Genomic DNA, 25,002 nt, shown 5'->3' on the forward strand with positions numbered 1-25,002 from the left:
CTTCTTATTCATATACATATATATATCTATCAAAAACTGTTTGGAAAATATACAAAAAATAAACAACAATCTGTAGTCTAATGCCAATGGGTCATCATGATTTTTTTGCTGTTCACTTAGGGTAGGATAGGAGCAGGTAGATAAAAGGTAGGTGGATCTCTGAGTATATGTATAAAATTCTTATGTTACACAATTAAAATATCCTATATCTGGAAGCTTTTTTGTTTTATCATGTTCCCAAATGATTAAACACATTTGTGTCAGTATTTTATATAATTCTATCATTCTGAATAAATTTAAAAACAGCATACATACAACATACATATAGCATAGCTAGCCTAACAAATATCTTGATAGGCAGCATTTTTTCTCCTGGATTCTTGTATTAGTGAAATAGAGTATTTTATGTCTCTGCCAATAAATTTAGTGTTTTCTATCACCTCTCGTACTCTGTTCTTTCCACAGAGATCACATTTCTGCCTTGAAAAACTAGCTGCCCTGTATCCAGGAATATAACTATGTAAATGATCCTCCAGTAATTCTTTCTGACCTATACATGGTCAGTCATGAACCTGTGAACCTAAAACGTGGTCAGCTGCAAAGATGTTTACTGTCCCCTATTCCTTAGAGGTGGAAACTCATTACTAGGCAGCGATACAGCCAGCGGCTGCTAAAATGCCACTTTGGGCCCGAGTTTCTTGGCTTCCACTGCAATCAGAAATTGATGATTCAGGGCGGTGGTTCCCAACCAGAGGAGATTTGGGTCCAGGTGGTGTGTGGCAATGTCTGATGACAATTTTGATTGTCATGGCAGAGAAGAGGGTACTATTTGCATCTAGTTGGGAGTAGCCCAGAATTGGTCCAAGTATATTACAATCCACAGAATAGTCCACACAAAAAAGAATTTTCCAGCTCAGCTCCATGTCAGTTGTGCTGAGGAGGAGGAAGGATTGATTAAGGATCTTATATGACTGACTATGGGCAGGTGCAAGGGTGTTAGGGCACATCTAGAAGTATGTAGTGGACATATCTAGCAACTGTCTTGTGCTGCAGTGAAGGTTAGGCCACTGCCTGCAGCACCGGCATTCCAAAAGCCCTGTTTTGTGTCTTAGTTGCTCCACTTCTGGTGCAGCTTCCTGCTTATGTGCTTGGGAAAGCAGCAGAAGATGGCCCAAGTGCTTGGACCCCTGCCATGCGTGTGGGACCCTGATGGAGTTCCAGGCTCCTGGCTTTAGCCTAGCCCTGCCATGTCTGTTGCAAACATTTGAGAATAAATGAGCAGAAAATAAAGATCTCTCTCTCTCTCTCTCTCTCTCATCCTCTCTCTCTACATATAACTCTGCCTTTCACACAAATAAATATTTTTCCTCAAAAATGACTTTTTATCTAGAGTTATGGCCTCTAATGGCAAAGAATATGAAATAGTGAGACAACAAATACATGAATTTCACAAAGTTTCCCTTATTACACCAACAGTACCTCTTTGGAATTTTTTTTTCACTGTTTCCGTTTCTGTGAGTAGAAAAAGCAACACTATGTGGAAAAGAGCTGTTGTGCTAAAGATGGAAGCTGGGAGGGTCCAAAAGTCCAGATATGTCATTGCTTTTGGGTTTATCCTGTCACTCTGGTCCTGCGTTGGAGGCATTTGCAAGTACTCCACACCCCTTTCTGTCTGCTCCAAAAGATTGTCTGGCGAGATTTGCATTTAATTTTCAGAGTTGCTGATTGAACCAAGATTATTGGAAGGAGGCATTCAGCATATTGATTTTTTTGTACATTAGGTAAAGGCACATTTATTTCTAACAGAGGAAATGGCTGTGTTAACTACTGTAATGGCTTCCTTCACCATTGGGACGTTGGCTATTATTGGAGACCACTAATTAGGACTCGAGCCTGCTGCAGCATAGGAAAGACATAAAGCATAACTGTAGGTGGGTGGAGAATATAAAATTGCATCATGTCTTACTGTTACAGTAGAAACCTGTTTTGGATTTCCTGTAGGTGGGTCAAATCATGGTGGCCTCCGATAGTGGGGCATAAAGATACTATGTAGTATACTCTAGTAGTTAAGTGTCACAGAAGAAGAAACTACAATGATGGGTACCAGGGGGTCAGAGGAACGGGGAGCTGTGAACCAAGGATGCACAATTTCAGTTAGGCAGGAAGAAACAGCTCAGGAGACTTTGTACTCAATAGTGACCACTGTAATTCAAAGGGTGCATGGAAAATGAAATTAAAAGATAACGCTCATTTTCCAGGAATTTTTGGAGACCCCTCACCGCTAATGTATACTCGTATCTAAAAATTGCTAGTGGAATAGATTGCATTTGGTTTCACTGCAAAAAAAAATATATGAGGACACTCAAAAGTTCATGGAAAATAGAATTAAAGATAAGGTGATCATGGGGCCGGCACTGTGGCACAGTGGGTTAGCGCCATGGCCTGAAGCGCTGGCATCCCATATGGGCACCAGTTCTAGTCCCAGCTGCTCCTCTTCTGATCCAGCTCTCTGCTAAGGCCTGGGAAAGCAGTTGAAGATGGCCCAAGTCCTTGGGCCCCTGCACCTATGTGGGAGACCAAGAAGAAGCTCCTGGATCCTGGCTTTGGATCGGCACAGCTCCGGCCATTGTGGCCAACTGGGGAGTGAATCATCGGATGGAAGACCTCTCTCTCTGTCTCTCTCTGTCTGTAACTCTGACTCTCAAATAAATAAATAAATAAATAAATCTTTTAAAAAAAATAAGGTGATTTTGGTGCAAAAAATTTGAAATCCCTGCACAGTTTTTTCATAAAGTGCATTTTCCATGAACTTTTATGAAAACCTCTCATGTACATGGATGTCAAAATTTTTGCACCAAAACTAAAAAATATTTTAACTTCATTTCCAAGAACTTTTCAAAATCCCGTCCTATGATTTTTATTTGTCAATTGAAAAATAAATCTTAAAAATAATAGAAATAAATGCATTATGTGCCATAATTTACCCACAGATAATATGGCATCTTAAAATTCACTGGGCTGAGACTAAGGCAAAACGTGAAAGTGTAGTGGGCGGACTCAGAACATCTCATTACAAAACAGGAACAACAAAAAATCTGACACACAATCACCCTGCCTTCGATCCACAAAGCCCCAACATTGACATTTCTTGTGGGCTATCAGCTCAGTATTTGTTTCCTCATCTGTAAAATGGGCACAGTGACAAACCTCAGATGGTGTTGTGAAGAATCAGCGTATCACCATGAAAGCTCTAAGAATGGAGACGCGCGATCATTGTTAACCACGAGTTTATTGTTTCCATCCCAGTTGTTACTCTGAGATGCCAGGGACCTTAAAAAGATAAATGTCCAATGAAAAGAGAGCTATTCCAAGTGATCTCTATCTTGTTTTAACTACTCATATTGTAAATGGAAGGTGCTAGCACAAATAATACTTTTTATTCTTACTGAGAATTATACAGAGCTGTCCAAAGAGAGCTGAGCAGTCACAGAACAAAGTGCTTTGGATGGTTCACTAAAGCAAAACCAGTCATTGCACTTTGTGGTACAGAAAAAGCCAGGAAAGTGTGTGCATTTTTCTGTGAAAATAGTGTTCACACACGTATAGTAAGAGCAGTTTTCCTTTAATTTATACTTTAATTTGGTGGAACTTTATTAGACGGAAATTAACCAAATTCCAGAGAGGACTGGAAGGGTAAATGATTATGAAATGTTATGGATTCTAAGTTGGGCATTTTGGAAGACAAAGATGAAGGCTGCTAGTTTACATTTAGTACTAAATTCTGGCATTGTAATAGAAAAAGGACAGTTTGAATTAAAGGATAGGATTTGTTTCTTAGATAATAATATAATGAGTTAGTTAAAAGAGCTAACCTGTAATAGGTTTATTAAATTAAGCAATAAAGGTTCATTTCTTGGAACAACCTGTTGTCAAAATCTTCACAGCTAACTTCATTTGCAATGAAATTAAATGAAAGAACTATTTAAAAGTTAGGCATGGATTTTCTCTGTTTTGGTGGGAGTTGAAAATGTCATGTCAATGGATCTGGCTATGATCAACCCTTTAATCCTGGTTTAATTATGGGTTCTTTGCTACTTCTGATTTCATAGTTATTTGTGACTGCCATTCAGACAGCCATAGTAATTTTTTAAATACGTAATTTTACATAAGAATCCCCTCAAAGTGACCTTAAGATGAGAGTCTCTAGACATAATTATAGAGAGGAAGGAACTACTGACCTACAATGAGTTGATGGTTTCCAGGAATATCTCATTTTCAGTTAATTTTTTCAGTTTAGCACTGTGGCAGAGTTTCACATATCTGCAAACTTGACAGGATGTAGAAGGGACACCTACAAATATTATCAGATCTTGCTTGTCTGTTCCCACAACTATGTGTTTGAAACACTAGGGGCCAGATAGAGTTAACCACCCACATTTCCCAGGAGACCTGAACTCTGACTATGCTGTTTGCTGCCAAACTGTATTGTCTCAAGACCAGCATACTTGCAGCTAGGTGTCACATGTCAAAGGGAATAGGAATATTTGTTGCACATAATCATTTTTGTTTGGGTCTAAAATTGAATGGCAATGAATTACAGGTGCACAATTAAAGCGTAGGTTTGGACAAAGTGAAATATAATCCAACAGTATCTATTTCTCTACCTATACATTTTTCTCACTTCAAAATAATAGTTCAGGGCCAGCGCGGTGGCTCAATAGGCTAATCCTCTGCCTGTGGTGCTGACACCCCGGATTCTAGTCCCACTCAGGGCGCCGGATTCTGTCCTGGTTGCCCCTCTTTCAGGCCAGCTCTCTGCTATGGCCCGGGAGTGCAGTGGAGAATGCCCCAAGTCCTTGGGCCCTGCACCCGCATGGGAGACCAGGAGGAGCACCTGGCTCCTGGTTTCGGATCAGCGCAATGCGCCGGCCGCAGCGGCCATTGGAGGGTGAACCAACGGCAAAAGGAAGACCCTTGTCTCTGTCTCTCTCTCTCTCTCACTGTCCACTCTGCCTGTCAAAAAAAAAATAGTTCAATTTTTTTCAGTATTTTATGTCCCATTGACAAACTTTACCAATAGTGATTATTTCCATGGAAATTTTATTTCAAATTACATAAACCAAATAGATCCCTGATTTAAAAAAAAAAATGTATTCAAGACACTGCAGGCAGCAGCTTTACCTGCTCTGCCACGATGTCTGCCTGCAATGCCAGCATCCTGTATGGACACCAGTTCGAGTCCTGGCTGCTCCACTTCAGATCCAGCTCTCTGCTATTGCCAGAGAAAGCAGAAGAAGATGGCCCAAGTTCTTGGGCCCCTGCACCCATGCAGGAGACCCGGCAGAAGCTCTTGGTTCTTGGCTTTGGATTGGCATAGCCCTGGCCCTTGTGGCCAGTTGGGGAGTGAACCAGTGGATGAAAGACTTCTCTCTTTCTCTGCCTCTCCTTCTCTCTCTGTGTAACTCAACTTTCAAATAAATCAATCAATCTTTTTTTAAAAAAAAAGATCAATGAGAGAGAGTGTGTGTGTGTGTTCTCATCCGCTAGTTTGCCCCCCAAATGCTCACAAAAGTACAGGACGAGGCTGAAGCTGGGGGCCAGGTACTCAATTCAGATTTTCCATGTGGGTGAATGGAAACCAGTTATTTGAGCCATCACCACTGCCTCCCAGGGACTGCCTTAACAGGGAGCTGGCATCAGAAGCTGCAGCAAAGAACCAAACCTAGGCACTCTGATGTTGGACATAGGAGTCTTAATGGCTAAGCTGAATACCCACTCCTTTAAAATTATGACATTTTTCTGCACTAAACTCTGGTTCTTCAGTTGTAATACAAAGATATTGACATCACCTTATCTTTAAAGTCTCTTTTGAAACCTGAGATTCTCTTTATTCTGATTCCAGCTCTTCAATTATGGAGAATATTCTGTTGGATTTCCATATTTATGGGGTTTTCTAAAAACGCTGCCTTGTCAAATGATCATGAAATATGCCCTGAGAGTTCTCTCTCCACTCCACAGAATGGGGCTGGCCCCATGCAGAGAGAGACCAGCCTTTGCCTGCCAGGGGCAGAATTCCAACCATCGGAGATCCAGTCATCCTGTCTTGCTAACTGCTTCTACGTTTGATCATCTGGGAGTCTACAATATTAATCTGCTTTCTCCCCATTCACACTTTTCCCAACAGAAAGGCGAACCTGACTGCTACGCACTCTCTCTGGAGACAACTGAGCAACTCACTTTTGAGATCCCCCTGAATGATTCAGGTTCAGCAGGCCTGGGAGTGAGCTTGAAAGGCAACAAATCCCGAGAAACTGGAACGGACTTGGGGATTTTTATCAAATCCATCATCCATGGAGGTGCTGCCTTTAAGGTGAGCGGGAATGCTGTTTGCCCTTTTGTGACATGGTGCCTGGCGATGTCACTGTTGTGTCTGGAGACCGGATGAAGAAGGTGATTGCAAGCTTCAGACCTCTGAGGCTTTCCTGCCAGACTCAGGAAGTGTGTCTGTGGACGGATCTGGGGAGCAACAGGCTGTTTTCAAACCATAAGTGGTTATTTTTACTTCCTGGGGATAGTTCTTAAAAGCCATCATGATTAACATTGTTTTCTGCATTCTTTTTATTATCCTATTAGGATTCCACTGAATTTGTAACCTGACAGAGCTGAGCCTAAAACACACACACACACACACACAGGCAGGAAAACAAAACTATAAACAAGTAAACATAAAGACAGCAAATAAGGAAATTGTAAGAAATGAAAGCTCAGCGGAGCCTGAGAAGGATTGCAGTGTAAATTAAAGGTCATTTATCACATTTTATACCTTAAAAGATAGCCATGGTACCCAGAATGCTCATTTGCTTTTGAACACTTGGAGAAGCTTATATATTAACAGCAAAAGGGGGGAGGTAGAGGATAGTGATTCTTTCCTTTCACGTTGGTATAGGCAGTGTGATCATAGCTGTCCCTGTAGTATAATGATTACCTTGATTGCCAGTGTTCAAATCCAGCTCTGCTGCTTGCTGTGTGAAAAGCTGTCAAGCAAGCTGCCCTCCTGCCTTCCATGTCCTCCCTGTAGAAGGGGGATGATAGCGCACACCCACATCCTAGGGTTATGAGAATTAAATACACACACACACACACACTGCAGTAAAAGCCATGAAGTGGTCATGGAGCAGGAGATCCATGTTTGCACCTCGTGTCACTGTCGTGTGCATGCCACGTCATGTAAAGAGACTGTGTAAGCTGGCATTCTGCCTGAGCTACCCTCCCTCTCTTTGAACATAGATAAGTTAAAAATTTGAGTGCCAACCTCTTAATGGTGTTAAGACTAAAAGAGATAATAGATGTAAGCTATGCAGCCTAGGGTCTATGATAAACTTCCAGTAAAGGTTGGAAGATCATTTTAAAATGATCTTGCTAACTAGGCGTGTTTTCACTCATGCCTAGTGGTCTACTTATACTTTATAAGACCATTCCTTGTCCTGGATCCTGGCTTCGTTGAAGCATTTATTCACATTTGCTCTTCTACTTTCATTTCAGACCTCGACACTAACGAATAACGTGTTTTTCTTTGGGAATTAAGGAACACATTGTATGTAGAGAACTTTTAATTCACTCCTTGGGTCTGTTCGCTTTTGTAGCATAATAAATAATCACAGCATTTCAGTAATATACATCGACAAGCTTTCGTTTTCCTTATAGCTCTGCAGGACCACTGGGAGGAGCTTTCTCATTGAGGCTGGTGTGTCTACTTACCATACTGTAGATACGTATAGTATAGACCTGAGTTTACGCCACATTTCCCACCTTCTTCTTGGACTGGCAGGCCGGTTGAGGTGTCAGAGGGCTGGCCTCAAGGCATGAAGCCTCATAATCACTGAACTCTGAACTGGCACACCGCCATGCCACATGTTGCTCAAGGCAAATGACGTGGCTGACTCCAAGGTCAAGCCGTGAGACACATTGCCCCTGTGATGAAGCTGCAGTAGGGGTGTGAGTGAGAGGCAGGTGAAGAATTGAGGTTAATCACTTATTCTAGATAACCTGTCTGACAAATACAGAACCAGTAGCATACGGGAAATAATGATACTTAAACAACACCTATTAGTGTTTATTGTACTTAGTGCTTAGTGTATGCTGGACCTTAGGTAAGGGTTTTTATGGATTCTCTAGTTTTACCCTTCCCATTTGATTACTATCATACCATTTTACCAAAAGGGAAATTATAGAAGACAGTGGTCAGTGCCTCTCCTATGGTCACATAGCCAAGAATCACTTAAAATGAAATCGAACCGAGGCGGATGGACTCCAAGCCTGTTCTGCACTGTGATGCCGGCTCTTTTGTACCATCCATTCAGATTCCTGGAGAACAGGGGTTCCTGCCCTAAAATTGTTGTATCCAGCATGTTCTTTTGCTAAGGCATCTAAAAATATGCTCTGTTTGAGAATGAGCCCTTGCCATGTGTGTGAATACCAGCTTGATATTCTTCTTCTTATTCCTAATGACAACTCTATTTGCAGAATTTATTCCAAGTCAAATTGAAATGGAGATAACTTTTTGGAAATTAAAAGCAAACATCTTAGCTTTTTTTTATGGGCAATAACTTAAGCTCATGCAGTATCAGCGGGCAGGTTTAATATGTATATACATGTTTGTGTAAGTGAGCTGCTCCTTACCTAAGCAGATCTAGCAGTCTTGTTTCTGGCAGAGAGATTTCGCTTTCCATTTATGTAAATTTCTTTCCTGACACTGGTCTGCTGAGTCAGACAATCACACCATTAAAAACCACTGGACAGCATATTTATAGCTGATCTTAAACAGTACAAGGCGTAAATCATGAATTTAGCCTTCTAGTGAAGGCTTAGCATCCATTTGTCTTATTTACTTTTTGCAGCCTTCAGGGTAAGGGCCTGAGCTTGGCTCACAAGAAGTCTGAAAAACTGGTGGGGGGTGGAGGTGAGGGGCAATAGTTTTCTGTCCTCCTTCTGCTGTTCCAATAATTTACTGTTACTCCTCAGAAAATTGCCACCTGTTCTATAGTTCAGATTATGTCTTATAAAAATTGTTCTGAGACTTTGGTCCTGTCCCTATCGAGAAGATACAAATGTACCAGGCTGCGGTGTCCCCAGGGAAAAGTGGAGCTAAGCTCTGGGAACATCCACCTTAGCATCTGGCCCTAGGTTTTTACATGAAATCAACAAAGTCATCTTTCTGGCACGGCACAGTATTCTCTGCTGGTCCTTCCTGCCACTAATTGGTTCTCAAGGTGTTTTTCCCTTTTGGGAAGGTGGATTTGTGAAAACTAAACTACTTTGAAAAGTATGACCAACTCTTCTATGGATTCTGTGCACTCTGCTCTCCCAGGGGCTGCTGCTGCTGTAAACAAAGATGGGCTACCTGCCACATGCAAGTCACCTGAGTGGCTGGGACTCTAACTGGGGGCCTCTTTTTCTTCTTACCTCTCAGGCTACCGTGTTCAATCCTTTTATCTCTTTTTGAGTTCTTTCTAATAGACATGTAAATGTCTGTTTGAAAATCATAGCATTCAGCTACTGTAGGATGGATGCTCTCTTGGAAATGAATCCCCGACTCACTCCAGGGCCAAACTGGACAATATTTTGACTTTATTCAAATTTATCCAAATGCTTCATCTCATCTTAGTGTTTGATGTTGAGTCTGCTTGTTAGGAAATAAAGCCTGGGTGGGCATTTGAGCTAGGAGTGAAGACAGTGGTCAAGACGTTCATGTCCCCTCTCAGAGTGTCTGAATTTGATGCCTTGCTCTAGCTCCTGACTAGATTTCTGCTAGACTCTAGGAGGCAACAGTGGTCGTTCAAGTAGCTGGGTCCCTGGCACCCATGTAGGAGCCCTGGACTGTGTTCCCAGGTCTCAGCTGCAGCCCAGCCTGGTCCTGTCCCCTGCAGATATTTCGGGAGTCAACCAGTGATTGGGCGACCTCTCTCTCTCTCTCTCTCTCTCTCTCTCTTTTTGTCACATGTATCACTCTTCATATCAAAAAAAATTTAGACAGAAATCAAGCCTATAAAACTCTTTGTATGTTTCAGGCCTCCAACACTTGTAATTGCATGCTTACTGGGCATACAGTGCAGTCTAAAGAACCCACTAGAAGCAATACCTTTAGCTGTGCTTAAGCAGGGCCTTCAACCATAACAGCCAAATATTGCTTCTTACATTGTAGATCCTAAAATGCCTATACAACAGCATGTATTGTATGTTTATTGTTTGCTTTTGCTCTTTCATTCTTCCTGAGTGTTTGCTTCTGAAGTACAGTTTAATTGCTTCTGGAAAAAAAATACTAAATAGAATTATATGTGTTAGCTTCTTCTGAGCTGAGAATGATGACTGGAATAAAATTACAAGGTCCACAAGGATGATTTTGTAAAATTTCATTTCGTGGTTGTCATTTAATGTAAAATGTAACTGCTATGAAATAAAAAGAAATATTGTCTGTGTTGCAGTTAGAAAAAAATCCTAATAAAAATAGTCACCATTTCCCAAATCCACATAAACCTCTTTTCATCTTCTCCAGGGTAGCACAAATACAGTCTCAGGGACCACTTTGAAGATCTAAGATAGTCTCATGCTTATTTGCTAAACATTTTGAATTCTGAGATGAGTGGCTTTCCCTTTTTCAAGAATCTCTCTTGCTTTGAGCTGTACTATTTTAAAATTTTTTTAGAGGAAATGCTTTGTATGTCAGTTGATTATGCTGACAGTTAAACAGCTCATTTTCTTATATTAATCACTTTTAGAAAAAATATATACCTTTGAAAAATGTAGGTAAGTTATTAACACTATCAAAGAATAAATATTCCATAGGGTCTGTTGCACTAGTTCTGAATGACACTCTTCATTTGGACATACTGATTTTGTGAGTGGAATATGTCCTATTGAAACCTTGAAATAATAAGATAAAATTAAAATTTAAAGGCAATTTTTGTTAAGGGAGAAAATGTCATGTGTCAGGTAGATAATTTAAGGGCTCTTAAGTAGAAAGAATGAATTTAAGAATATCTGTTATTCTCTGGGAAATTAATTAGCCAGGTTTGCGCTTAATAAATACTACTTGATGATGATGGAAAAAAATGCCTGACATAGCTAATTGCAAATGTACTTACTCAGAATATGAAACAGACATAATTTAAGTAGTTTGATTCTCATGTGCTTAGAAAATTTGGGATGATACTTCTAAAAGATACAGAATTGCATAATCTACACTATCTAGTAATACATAAAAGAATTTCTCACAAACATAGGTGATTCCAATGTTTTAAAGTGAGATTGGGGAGACTATAAGCTCTAGAATATTCAAGAACGTGGCACTTGATCCTGAACCTCTAGTCTCTCTGTAATGGGGCACGTTTAACAGCAGTCAAGCCCCTTAACAGAGCCCAGAGATCCCAGTGTGAATAATTTCTACCTCCATCTCTGCCGGTATCTATAAATCATGTGGCGTATCTATAATTAATGAATTCAAGAGAAGATAAAAGGGACAGCTTTTTAAGGAACACTAATGTTAAATGACTTCTTCAACTCTGTGTTTTTCTGAAAATTGATAATCTTTACTAGTAGTAGGAGACATTTAAGGCTCCTTTCTGTTATCAGTGTCTTCCAAGCTTTTGCCTCTGACAGAGGACCAGACAGTTTGAGTTTGTTAAGTAGCTCCATTGCAAATCCTCAACTACACAAAATTAAACTGTAACAATTTCACCCCTAACCACAGAGATGTGATACATTTTAGATATAACGAATGGCAGGCTTTTAACTTGGAAAATATAATCAGTTCATAATCACTGTATATCCAACAGAAATTTTAGCTTAAATAAAAAAAGAAATTGCTAACTTAAAGAAAAATGTATTTCATAGGAATTTCCTTTTTCAAAATGCTGAAAACATTAGCATATGTTGATTCATATAGTGAAACTTAGTATTTGTGAATTTTCTACCATAGTAATTACTTTATAAAAGCACATCACTTTTAAGATCTCAAAATATCAGTATCTATCATTTCGGTTCTTGCCAATTTTTATGACTTTGGCATTTTTATTTCATGCATGGAAATGCAAATAAAAATATACTGTGCTAAATAAAATTTTGGAATTCTACATCCTGTGAATGTGTATTTCAAACTCTGTGATTGTTTCTGTGGGCTTGGAAAAATTATGTGTTGGTAGTCCTAATCAAAAAAATTGGGATCTAAACTTTTTAATTTAAAATGATGATGATGCTTTGGCTCTGAAAATAGTACCTTTCCCTGAAAATCTATCATCATCATCATCATGTGTATTTGAATTATTAATGCTGAGTTCATACTTTGATCAGAATTTTGCTGTAGGTACTCTGGTTTGGATCCATTTTTATAGCGGTTGAGTTTAAGCAATCTTAACACCAATGAGAGCACTGTGTCTTAACACACAATAACAAGTAAATAAATAAGGTAATTTTTAATATATGGCAAAGACCTCCAAGATTCTGATCTGATTAGGCATCCATGCATAATTTTCTTGATTCACATATAACACATTTGCCTTAACAAGCTTTTTTTCTTCTGATTTTCTAGGCCAAAGTAAATTAAGAGCAGAAAATCAGGAAGGAGGTAGGAAGGGATGGAAAGGAAACTGAAATTACAGGAAACAGAAAAAGTGTAAAACAAGCAAAGAATGTTCCTGCCACACTGTAGGCCAATGAATATTTCTGATGATCCTAAGTGCTTCTCAAACTTTCTTGCCAAGGAAATTATAAGAAGCAGCATGGCCATAGTAAAGCCTCTACATTGTAATGTATTTATTTATGGCCCACATTTCTCCAGAAGGAATTTTAAATGAAATGGATTATAATACACTTTGAAAGCATTATATCGGAATGGCTTTGATTATGCATTTCTTGATGCTCTAAAAAGTATCCTTTAGTTACCAAAAAAAAAATTAGAAAATAAAAAGCTTCAGATGCCACGATGATATGCTGCTGGGACTTCACTGGTTTGCTACATAGAAATGGCGTGAGGCTCTTAAGATGATAACTGAATTAGATTAAAAAAAAATGAAAATTTTGCAATAGCTGGAGAAGTGGAGATAGGGCCAGGGCATAGAAAGGAATGAAACTTCACTCAGAATTATAAAGGTTCTCTGAGTATATTGTGGGAAACCCAAGCCAGCCTGGGTTCATGAATCTCTCATAGTTACTGTTTGTAATTTAAATAATTTGTTCATTATAGGTGAAATGTACAACAGGTCTAAATCATCTGACTCAAAGATTTTTCAAGGGATTCACTATAGCAAGCATATCTGGAATATCAAGACTGAGTTATGTAATATACTGAGGACAGGAAACTTGAAACTACTCATTCCATGACCTGGGAAACTACTAGCATATTAAAATATATACATTCGCATGTACACACACACACACACACGCATGCACCCCTCTTATGGTAAGGACTGTATGGACAAGTGTGAGAAGCTCATAGTTACTGAGATGAGGAAGCTCTTAATTCTACCTGGAAAAAAAAAGAAGAGGAGGCCATTACAGAGGCTCACTTTGAAGGACAAGCAGATATTCAATGGGTGAGCAGGAACGCAAGGGGAATTTTCCACGGGAAGAAGATTATGGGCACAGTGACCCTATGTGCACCCCAGAATGTAGGCAGTTGTCCTTAGAAAACTGGGTCTTTATTGGGAAGAAAGGTCCTCTTGGTGGAATCTGCCGGTTTTGGGCAAGTGATGTGAAGCCTGTGCTAACACAGGTCCACACCCTGTGAGCAGGGACTGATGGCCTTGACCTTGACACTGTTCTTTTCCCCACTGCTTTGCTTCAAAGCTGTCCTTTAAAAACCTTGATTCATTGGTACCTCTCATTGCTGTTGTTTACAAATGGAGTTAAACGATTTCAATCTGGAATGCAAGGTTCTCTACTAGGTTGGCATAGTTTTTCTTTTCTTTTTAGTAAAAAAATACAGCTCGCAGATGTCAAGGAGTGACCTGAGGGCTTGAGAAGTATTTGTTGAGAACACCTCTCTCCCTTAGTCAGGTGCCCTGTTGCCTGGAGTCCACCCTTCTCCCGGGAATGCCTGCTCTGTGAATCTGAAGTCAAGCTTTTGGCTTGGGCTCTAGGTGTTGATAATTTCCCAGGAGACCTCACCAAGGTCCCCATTAGAAACTTGCAGAGGCAGCAGCCCACATCTGGTCATGATTAATCCTCTCAACACCCAAGACTCATGTGGACTGGCCTTGGGCCATAGCCAGCTATCCCTGGGAAAGCCAGCCCACCCTCTCAACGCTCATCTCATATTCTGCAGAGACTAGCTCTTTGCCTTGGTTTTTCCCCTCTCCCTTCTATATTCAGCAGAACGTGGAAGTAAGAGCCTTACATAAAATGGACCAAGAGAGGTGGAGGAAGCTAAGCAGTGTCACCAGAACTGATGGCAGAGGTAGCGCCTGGCCACTGCTAAATAACATGGGGGTTGAACTAACAGAAAACTGAACTCCCTGGAAACCATGGGTGTGCTTAAGAGGAGCACATGGAATATCCTAGCACAGCACCTCCCTACAAAATTACCTGGCCTCACGTGCAGATGGAGAGAAACTCTGATGGAAATATTTATCTATAGCTTTTGTTAGATTCTCAGAGGAGTCTAAGAACCCATAGAGCAAACTAGTTGAAAACTTGGACTCTTGAGTAACCCAGACATAGTTCGAGTCTGCTCTTAGAGAACTGACTTAGCACAATTCTAGCCTTTCTGAGCCTCAAGTGCTTCTGTTGTAACATGTGCAGGGCTGTTGTAAGGAGTGAATTGTCTGGTACATAGAAAGGATTTAGTACAGTGAGTGCACAGAGACTCATTAGTATCATTAGTAATTGTGCTTTTAATTCTCTCTGGAACATTTTAGAAGCAACACAGCATAATGGATACATGTCCTTAATTTTAGAGAAAAGGAGATCGGACCATGTGAGGCCTCTTTGGCAAGCCACTTAATTTCTAAGAGCCTCCATCTTTATATTTTTTTAAATAGTAGAAAGTAGTATAGTACTGTTGGGTTGTTATAAGAGGTGAATGAGAGAACACGTGCAGAACCCTTATACAAGGAGAGGTCCATGTTAAATGTTCAGTTAAAGGGAGATGTCATAGGGAAATGTCTTATCTCTTAGCCCACTCTCCTGCCTGCCTACCACCATAGAACCAGTTATAACTGAGACTATCTGGAGCCACTCACCCTGGGACGTAGAGAAAATCTTAGGCTCAGACAAGTTTTTGTTTCTCCTAACATGCCCTGGGGAAGTTACTTTTTAATCTTTGCTCCATTGTACTTCCACTTTTTAATATTTTTCTTTCTCTGGGAGTTTCCTTTACTACTTCCATAGCTTCAGGATGGATAAAGCTGTTTATGAGGGATGCCAAATATAGGAGGTTTTGTTGAGCAAGAGTATGATTATGATGAAGGTTTGAAGGAAAGGGATTATTTTTCCTTTAAAAAATGTAAATTTTTGCAGGGAGCTTGACCTTGTGTCTTCGTCAATAAACTCTCATTTACACACACAAAAAATGTAAATTTGACTTAGATTGCAATAAAATAGTATCCTAAAATTACTAAGAAATATTCTTGGGGAATTGTGTTCAATTTATTTAAAATCAGTTGAGAATTATTTTCTCATGCTGAAGAATTTACTTAAACATAATAGGGAAAAAAAACCATAACATGATAACTTTCTTGATCAAAATGATTCCAAAGCAAAAAAGTATATATATGTGTGTGTGTGTGTGTGTATGCGTATGTGTGTGTGTATTTATATATTTAAGTGATATATAATTATATATATAAGATTTTGGAGGATATTTGTTGCTTTTGAGTAATGAGCTTTTAATTGAATGGACTCTACTTTAGGTCAAGACCAGGCATAGGTATGAGTGTCTATATTTCTAGCTAAACAGGCCAACAATGTTCCCCAGTGTTCTGCCACCCCCGAAGTTTCCTACTGTGTGCGTCTGAATTTCATACAGTCCTCTCTTCCAGGAGACATCTGGTGGCATATTGTCTCTTCTGTGTTTGAAAGTCTGATTTTCCTTGAAGCTGTACCCTGTGAGAGACTAGTCTTTGTCATGGATGTAGCAAACCCAATGGTTTAATGTAGAATGCAGGACTTGGGCTATTCTTTTCCAAATCTGAGCCGAGCTGGCTGATCAAGTCCTAATATATGTGAAAGTGCCCTCTCTTAATAGGTGTTCGATAAATGGTTTCTCATCCTCTTTGGACGGCACATTATTCAGAAATCGGAGGAGATGACCTCGGAGGACCCTTCCAGCTCTAAACTCTGTGATTATATTCTAAATGTTAAGACAACATGTACTTACTGGCATCACCATTAATGGAATTACCCATCATTTATCTTATAACAAAAAAAAAAAAAAAAAAAGAAAACCACACACCAATAGCATTAGACCAGCCACGCTTGAAAATGAGGGTGTGGGATTTTTATCACAGCCAGGACTCTCTGGTGACGCTCATGATGAATGTGAATGTCTTTGAAAAAAAAAATTGCAGCTGCCCTGGGTACCCTGACTTGTCCTTTTGTTTTTGGACTTGGTTCCACAAAATGTGTCTTATTTCAGTGTAACTCTGTATGCTTGAGACCTAGAATGTAGTTAAAAATCAAGTTATGATTAATAAATGTTGATAAGAGATTTTATAAAAAACGTTCTTTTCACATCTTATTTTGTATTTCCTCTACCTCTTCATTCTGACCTTGATACCTTTTTCAGATAGAAGGTTCACAAGAGGTTACCAGGTAGGATCTCACTCAGATTACATTAACTCCATCACTAGAGCCCCCCATCGTGTTTCAATCTTTACCTTCTTCCTGCCATAGTGGAGGAGAAGTCCTGCTAAGACTGAACCCCTACGAATCCGAACACTAGATCTCATTTCCTGTTAAGAGTACTATGTTCTTGATTCAAGTCTTCTGCTTCCCCCTTCTCTTTAAAAACCACACATCCGTCTCTGGTTTTCCTGAAAAGATTTTTAGTAGCAAAATTCAGCGCAATAGTCCTTCTTCCATTACATGACAAAACAGAACAGAATAATTTCTCCACTGATGTCCCACTTCATGTGACTAAACTATTACGATTGTTATGGCTTTACCAATTTCCTGTAGTCTTAATCTTATTCTTTCATGTGCCTCACTCAAAATTGGATAACAGAAGCAAAGAGATTCCTTTCTTGTTTGGCCTTTCCTGTAAATCTCATTTCCAGACTTGCTCCAAATTAGGGTAAAGGTTAAGTGAAGTGGGAAAACAAGAGGAAGGGAGGGGACAGAAGCTCTGCTGAGGCAGACCACTTAACATGGTTTCCATCTCACAGTTTCCATCCTTCTCTGTCCATCTCCGTTCCCTCCCAAGTGGCCGTGCACATGTAGGGTAGCCTCCACAATCCCATCTGGCCAGCACCCCTCCAGCAGGTGGCGTGAACAGTGCATTTCCTAGAGAACATTTGCTGCATGAAACTATTGCTGTCTCCATTCTCTCCCTTTCCCCGGAGTCAGCAGAGGAACTTCCTCTAACCACCTGCTACTGCCTTAGTCCAAGTTCATCAGTCTGTCCACAGGCTTTATCTACCAAAGCTATGTGGTTGGTTTCTACTAATTATTGTGTATCTGTTTTTCCCATTTTTAGGGAAGTGTTTTCTTTTGCATTTCGTTAATTTGAGCATGGATTCCAGATACATGTCACCACAAAATCTCTTTCATATTTTCCTTTACCTGTTATAGTATTGTACCACTGGAGTCTCCAGCTGAGTAACAAAGGGAGTTGTAGTTAAAAGAGTAAAAAGGTGAGATTCATAAAAACGAGCTTATGTCCACTGGTCTGGCTTGCTTTTGTGACCTAGGGCAATTTACATAATTTCACTGTCTCACTTTCACTTTCTATGAAACATTTATAACATGAGTCTATTCAGCTCCTTGGGTTCCAAGAGAATCACTAGAGATAATTTATGGAAGAAATGACTGGAAGAGTAAACTGCTAAACATACCTACCATTATTTCAGTCAAATTGATTGGCAGCAGGAGCACAAAATTCCTCATTGTTTCTGTCACGTATCAAGAACTTTCTACCTGAGTGTAAAACAGAGGTAGGTCTTTTCCCCAGTCTGACATCCTGTTCAGCTTTCTTTCCAGGCTGTGGAGGAGAGGCGCTGTGGCCCCTAAAGTTCCCTGTCCTTGGAGCTGTCTTCCCAGTTGTTAGCCACTGCCAGACCCCAGTTTCTGAAGGACTTCTGACTGAGGATCATTCATGCCTTGCCATGGTCTAGCTGAGAGTCTGAGTTGCCTATCCACATCTTGAGGTTCTTTGTACTTTATGATAAGTGGCGTTCCTTCCAAGAGATGGTAGTGAAAGTACTTAGCGCTCATAGCCTTTCTGATAAAAAGCTCTATGATCCTCCTTGTTAAGCTTTTCTGCTAGAAGATACCAGGGCAAATTGGTCATTCACAGCACAGTGTTCTTGTGCAGACTAGCAGCCTTGTGAATGTGTTAAAGAAAATCGCATGAGGATTTCTCTTTTTTTGCACTGCTCAGTAGAGCTACCAACAATATCTAGAAGACACATTACTACTGGCAAGCACGCAACATTTAAGGGTGTCCCTTTGCGCCTGAAAAATGCAAACCTTCAGATCAAGAGATATGTGTACCCCCTTTTGTTTCGAAACTCCCCTCCCTTGAGTCAGCAACATGGTCCCTTCCAGAGCAAATGGCAGAATCAGGCTAGATTAGTGTGCTTGCCAAAGACTTAGGTAAGAGGTATCATACAAATGTCTAAATTATTGCAGCTCAGAATTCTGAGGTCCCCACAATTGATTATTGTTAGTATTTGTGACTGTTTGATAAGCTCCAGAGCCTTTTTCTGCCATGGAAAATAAATCATTTCTAATAGCTGATTTTTTTCCTTTTTTTTTTTCATTTTTAAATGTGAATTTTTTTCTTAAAACAGCCACATGTCATCACCGTGTTCTTTATTTAATACTTTTTTTTCCTCCCCCTCTCCCTTAGGATGGCCGGCTGCGAATGAATGACCAGCTGATTGCAGTTAATGGGGAGTCTCTTTTGGGAAAGTCCAACCATGAAGCTATGGAAACACTTAGACGATCCATGTCCATGGAAGGAAACATCCGAGGGATGATCCAGTTGGTGATTCTTAGGAGGCTGGAGAGACCCGTGGAGGTGATGCAAATTTTGATTTCCCTCAGCAAATTTCCCAAGTGGCCATCTGAATACGCAAACTCCCATTCCTAGTAGGGCTGCTAGATGCAAATTGATTGTGAAATTGGGAAAATACGCCCAGAAGGACTCTGATTGATTTATGTGGGGAACAGGTGGTTGTATATTTTAGATATAACTAGAAGGTGTAAAAATGTGCATATAAACTAAGTCATTCATCAAATGTAACAAGTCCATATTTTCTAGTCCCCCACCCCCAGGAATTCCTAAAGGTCTGGACTGATTCTTAAACATCTTTACATGCTTTTTGTTTGATGTACTAGCAATGCCCATACCTTAGAGAGGCCCCAATTGGATATGTGGAATGTTTAATGTGAAGATCATTGTTACACAACCAATTCTCCATAGTCTTCCACATAATATGCTCATAGCTAATATTGACCTGAGACTGAACTAATTTAGACATGATCTATTCAAGCTGCTTGCTTGATATTATTAAATAAATGTAAGTCTTATGTTTTGAAATCTTTTATCATGATTTCTTTTAGTGTCAGGAATATTTTCACCTATGTATGAAGTATAATCATAAAATATTTTTTACTTAATATTCCTAAATACTTCAGTTGCATATGAATAGTAAATGTAAAATATTCCTAAAGGATTTTTTCTTATGTGTTCAGCTTTAATTTAAGAAAAGATAAGAAGAAAAAGTTAATAGTCCTAAAATTTAAGAACAGTACCAGCAAGTCATGTATTATTATATCAGGATATTCTCTAAGGCCAAAATATGCTTGCATATTATAGTAATATGCAAAGTAAAGACAGAATACTATTAAAGTCACTAATTTTTTAGACAATAAGTTCTACTTAAAAACTAAAAAGTGAAAGTATTATCAAATTATATAACAGCAGATGGTATCAGGGCTTTGTAGTTATAAGCCCGGGCTCTGAAATTTTGAATTACTTGTGTTTAAATCCTGGATTTATAATGTCCTGACTATGTAGCTACATATGAGAACATTTCAAAAAGTTTGTGGGAAGTGGAAATAAAAGGTAAGTTTATGTTGGTACCAATATTTTCTGAAACCCATGCATAGCTTTTTCCTAAAAGCATTTTGAAGACACCCCTCCCCTCTTGCATAGTTGTGTGCCCAGTATTCGTAGATGACAGATATTTATGTCTGCTTCATCCTTTAGTGGACTGTGATCCCCAGCACATAGTAGACCCATAACAAATATTGTTAGGTGGATGAAAAAATTGCATTTGAGCCTGCTTCATCTAAGAGAGTTAACTTGAGAAGTAAAGTTATAAACTATTTTATTTTGTTATCAGCTATTGGAAAAGAATAACTATACCTTTTAAACTCTTATGTACATAACCTTGTAGATTTAATAAATGTAAATTGGCCAATTACTGGAGACTATATGTAATGAAGGAACTCATTTTCAACATTTGCATCTTCTTGACAGTCTTTCATGAATATTTAATGAGCTTTACTTAGATACAGAGTTATAATGCCCTCACCTACAGCTTCCTACTCTGAGAGAAGTGGTTCCATCTGGTCTAATTTTGTTCCCACGCTAGTGCCCTGGGACCTCGTAGAACCCATCTAGTGGAAAGAGTTGAAAGGATGGCTTCTTAGAGGCCCAGTTACCCTTTCTACATATTAAAGCTTCCTTAATATTTCTTTAAACAAGATACTTCAACTAACAGAAAATCTGGAATATGCTAATGGAGATTACCATATCTGTGTGAATAACAAAAACAAACTAATCAATGGCTATGGCTCCATAAGTTAGTTGTGCCCCACCTCTCTTCTTTCTTAATTTCCTGTCTTTCCCTAAAGTGCGTGCGAATGCTGGTGGGTAGGTTAAGAAGCATTTGCCTTCTCCTTTACTGCCAGCATTGTCATTTGCTTCCCACACTCGGGTGGACTGATGTTATCCCATCAGAACAAAGTACTACACTTAGTTCCTTGCCCATCCTCAGAAGTGTCTCGTTAATGTAGTTCACCAGGGAATCGATTGGGAAAAAGAACTGGGGCAAAAAGCAATTTTTATGAGGACATTGAAACAAGATCCATTTTTAGTTTCTCTAATATTTACATGATTTCCATGGGGAGTGAGCAGGCACTTGACTCTCAGCTATTGAGAATCTCTGTGGTACCCATGAAGATTAAAGAGCATCATTTCTTATAAAGACAGCAGCCTAATGTACAGTTTATCTTTATTAAATTGGGAAAAAAATGGCAGCTATTTGATCTCCAAATCTGTGTTGTAGTGTGTCAAGGCATATGTTGTTTGCTCATGCTTTTGGTGTATTCTCCTGTGGAACAGCAATTGCCCTCTGGTACAATAAAGAAAAAGGCATCCACAGCCTAGAAAAAAGGTCTTAGCACCACTCATACATTCAAGCAAATCAATTGTTAGATTTGGCAAGAATACCAAAGTGATTGCTTCACTACTATACAGAGATTTTTTAAAAAATAAAAGAAGCTACTTAAGAAAAGTCAAAATATATAGTTGTTGAGGTATTTTTCCCCACATTGCCCAGATGTACAAGGTACAGAAACAGTTTTGATGAGGACCTTGTAAAGAATTCCTAATGAGCCCTTGATTAAATCAAAATCATTTTAAACAGAAACATGTTTTTCAAAGGATGAGCTTGAGGTTCAATTGTAATTCTATTTGAGCCTAGAGACTTGGTATTAAAAAATGGGTTATGACCTGGTTTTGCTTTTCCCTTCCCCAAAACATTTTCCTCCCTGCTGCCAGCTCATCTTGGTAGAAGCAGAATATGTTTAAAAATCCATTATGTATTTTATTGGCTGGGACACTAATGGAGGGCTCCACGACAGCTCTATTTTACAGGCCGAATACTTTAATTAGGCTGGTTACTGATCAGTTGTTGGGATATCGATTGTGTCATTTATCAAAGAGCTGAGAAAACAGAAAAAAAATGTTTTTGTTCTTGTTGTTATTGTTAAATCAAAACACTAGGCTATGTGAGGTAAATCCTCCTCCCTCTCCTGCCTGCCTGGGCTCCAGCTTCAGCTTAGGGGAAGCTTGCCTGCTCTACCAGGCTCTGCTGGACTTGCAGGATAGAAGCAGAGTATCACGGGTATGGGGAACATGTTACGAGCTCTGATAAAAAAGAAAGGACCTCCAGCAACAGAAAAATTATTAATTAATTAATTATTAAGAATGAATAAAGTGAGTATTGTAAGTATTTGCTTTAACTATATAGGCACTGAATTTTTGTAACAAAGAAAAAAAAATACAAACCAAATGCATTGTGTTAACCAAATGCTTTCTTCAGAGGGAAAGAGTTTTGAGAATTAGATCTGTGTTACTGTTTGTGGCATGTTCCTCCAATAAATGGTCAAGGGAACAGCCATGAAATGGCTTTCCAACTATTTGCTTCCTTGAAATCTGTTATAGAGAGAAATAGTATGAGCAAGAGTGAAATCCATTTCTCTGTGCCTCACTCTTTTTGGAAAAAGCATTAATATGTGAGGTGCTGTGCACCAGTCTCCTCCTCTTACCCTTTCAGCACCTGTGGAAACTGGATTGCAGGGGTGTTGTGCGTGCAGCAGCAGTTTCAAGGAAACTGAATTTGTGTACAGACAGTCAAAATCAAAGTAGAAAAGGTAAACAGGGGAAAAAAGAAAATTGAGAAGAACTGCTATCTGGCATTGTCATGCAGTTTGTTTTAGCTCCTGGCCAAAGAACCTAGTGTCTGCAGTGGGACATACTCATGGCCTTTGAGGGCCAAACTGTGTGGTTTCTGACTTGCCCTAGAGCATATGCACATAGTCACAGAGAGAGAGAGGAACTAGCTGGTTGGCAGAGAAATACCCTTGGCATAAACGATCTTCTTATGTTGACACTGCCACAAGCTGTACTCCCAGATGGAAGAGAATTTGAAAGAAGCCAGTTGTAAGTAGGGGAAAGAATCAAAAGTTAATCCCCTTTTGTGGTGGCTATCAGCACTTCTAATCCTCAGCACTGCATTGCCAGTGTTTCTTGTTTCGTATTCAAAGATAGTTTAACCGATAGGGTCATTTTGATTTTCCACAGTTGAGGACTAACACGCAATAGACTCTTAAAAGACGCTTCATAAACTGCTCGTTCTTTTTGCTTCAATTGTCGAAGTTGGACCACACTAGAGACGGTGAATGTGATTTTTTATTTTCATCCCCTTAGGAGCCTGCGGAGTGTGGGGCATTGTCCAAGCCCTGCTTTGAGAATTGTCCAAATGCTGTGACCACCTCTAGGCGAAACAATAGTGCACTGCAGCCATTTGGCACTTACAGTCCACAAGACAAACACAAAGGTAAGAGTCTGTCCATTTTCACCCACTGTAAATGGAATGAGAAGACATAAAAGTGACTTTTTATTGAACAAAGGGGAGGGCGGCAAAGGCAAGTTAATTAGAGGAAGTGCAGACTTTGTAACGCACGGTCATGAACACTGAGAAGTGGGTGGGAGAGCTGACTCAGAACTTGCCAATCAGCTTCCTGGCAATGCCTGCAGTTGAAGTGACAGCTTCTATCCTTGCTGCCCCAAACATGGAGGGTTATGTATAAAACAAGCCATGATGGAGAATCAAGGATGGCAAACTGTTACTTCTTTTTAAGACCTTTTAATATTGTATGGTACCAAACACCAAAAAATGCATGGTCTTGCATCACACCATAAAATGGTCATAATGCAATTCACAATGTTATGCTTGACTCTGAGATAATTGTGATAAATTGGCAAGTGCCACGACCTAAGAAGGTTATGTGACAGTTGGAATGCTCTTACTGTTATTTTGCCATACTGTCTTTCCATTATTATTTAGTACAGGTCACATTTCTAGACAGTTCTGAATGTAAAAACCTGGGTTTTCTTCTTTATTTTTCAAAACTTATACTTGCGGTCACCCAGAAAATTATTTTATCTCCCTGTATCTCTCTTTTTTTAATAGCTTTCATTTTTTATATTGCAAAAGCAATACATATTCACTGCGGAAAGTTTACAGAAAAGCAATAAAAAGTATAATATTATACAATTAAATGTATGCAATAAATATCATACCTATCCAAGATCTTAATCAATAATATTTTTATCTATTTGTTCCAAGTCTTTTTTCATGCAAATATGTGTACATAAAATGAAATGAAGATGAAATATTCTTAATGTAATGCTTAGGAAATTGCTTTTTTAACTAATTGCATGACGGACATATTCAATGTCATCGATAGCACCACCTTCAGGGGTTGGCTAGTGTTCTACTTAATGAAGGTACTGCATAGCGTGTTGTCAATCCCTTGTGGTCTGGGTACTTAAGGTGTTACTAGAGTTTAGCTGCACGGGAACAAGTTTCAAACCTTGTGATTACTCTGTCAGAATGGACTTGTCAATCTGAGGCTGCTCTGATTAAATCATTTGCTCAGAAAAATGAAGCATTGTTTTTTCCTGTGAATTTCTCGATCTTACAGTAGTAGCAACAGCTGTTCCCATTTATTAAGTGTTTATTTTCTGTTAGATACATGCATACTTTGGGTAATACTACTATTCTTATTTCACAGATGAAAAAAAATGAAAAGGTAAGAGAGAATGAGTAATTCACCCAAGACTGCATACTTGACCCCCACAGAGCCTGGATTCAGTTCATGTTTAAGTTCCTCCTCTAAGCCACAGCGCGGGCCCTGCCTCACACTAGCCTCTTCAACCGATATATTTTTTACTTTTTAAAAATTCACTTGAAAGGCAGAGAGAAAGTGAGA

The 25,002-nt window shown here is 39.4% G+C and overlaps 1 protein-coding gene across 1 annotated transcript in view; it reads left to right on the forward strand.

The window, feature by feature from the left end:
- PARD3B (par-3 family cell polarity regulator beta) overlaps positions 1–25,002 on the forward strand; it is a 1,146,588-nt gene that overhangs the window by 666,335 nt on the left and 455,251 nt on the right. Inside the window, exons 11-13 of the mRNA XM_062190191.1 lie at positions 6,185–6,370; positions 19,061–19,231; positions 23,435–23,564. Coding sequence (XP_062046175.1) covers positions 6,185–6,370; positions 19,061–19,231; positions 23,435–23,564 — 487 coding nt within the window. The remainder of the gene's footprint in view (positions 1–6,184; positions 6,371–19,060; positions 19,232–23,434; positions 23,565–25,002) is intronic.

Source organism: Lepus europaeus, chromosome 1 (genome assembly GCF_033115175.1).
Source record: "Lepus europaeus isolate LE1 chromosome 1, mLepTim1.pri, whole genome shotgun sequence".
Lineage (NCBI taxonomy): Eukaryota > Metazoa > Chordata > Mammalia > Lagomorpha > Leporidae > Lepus > Lepus europaeus.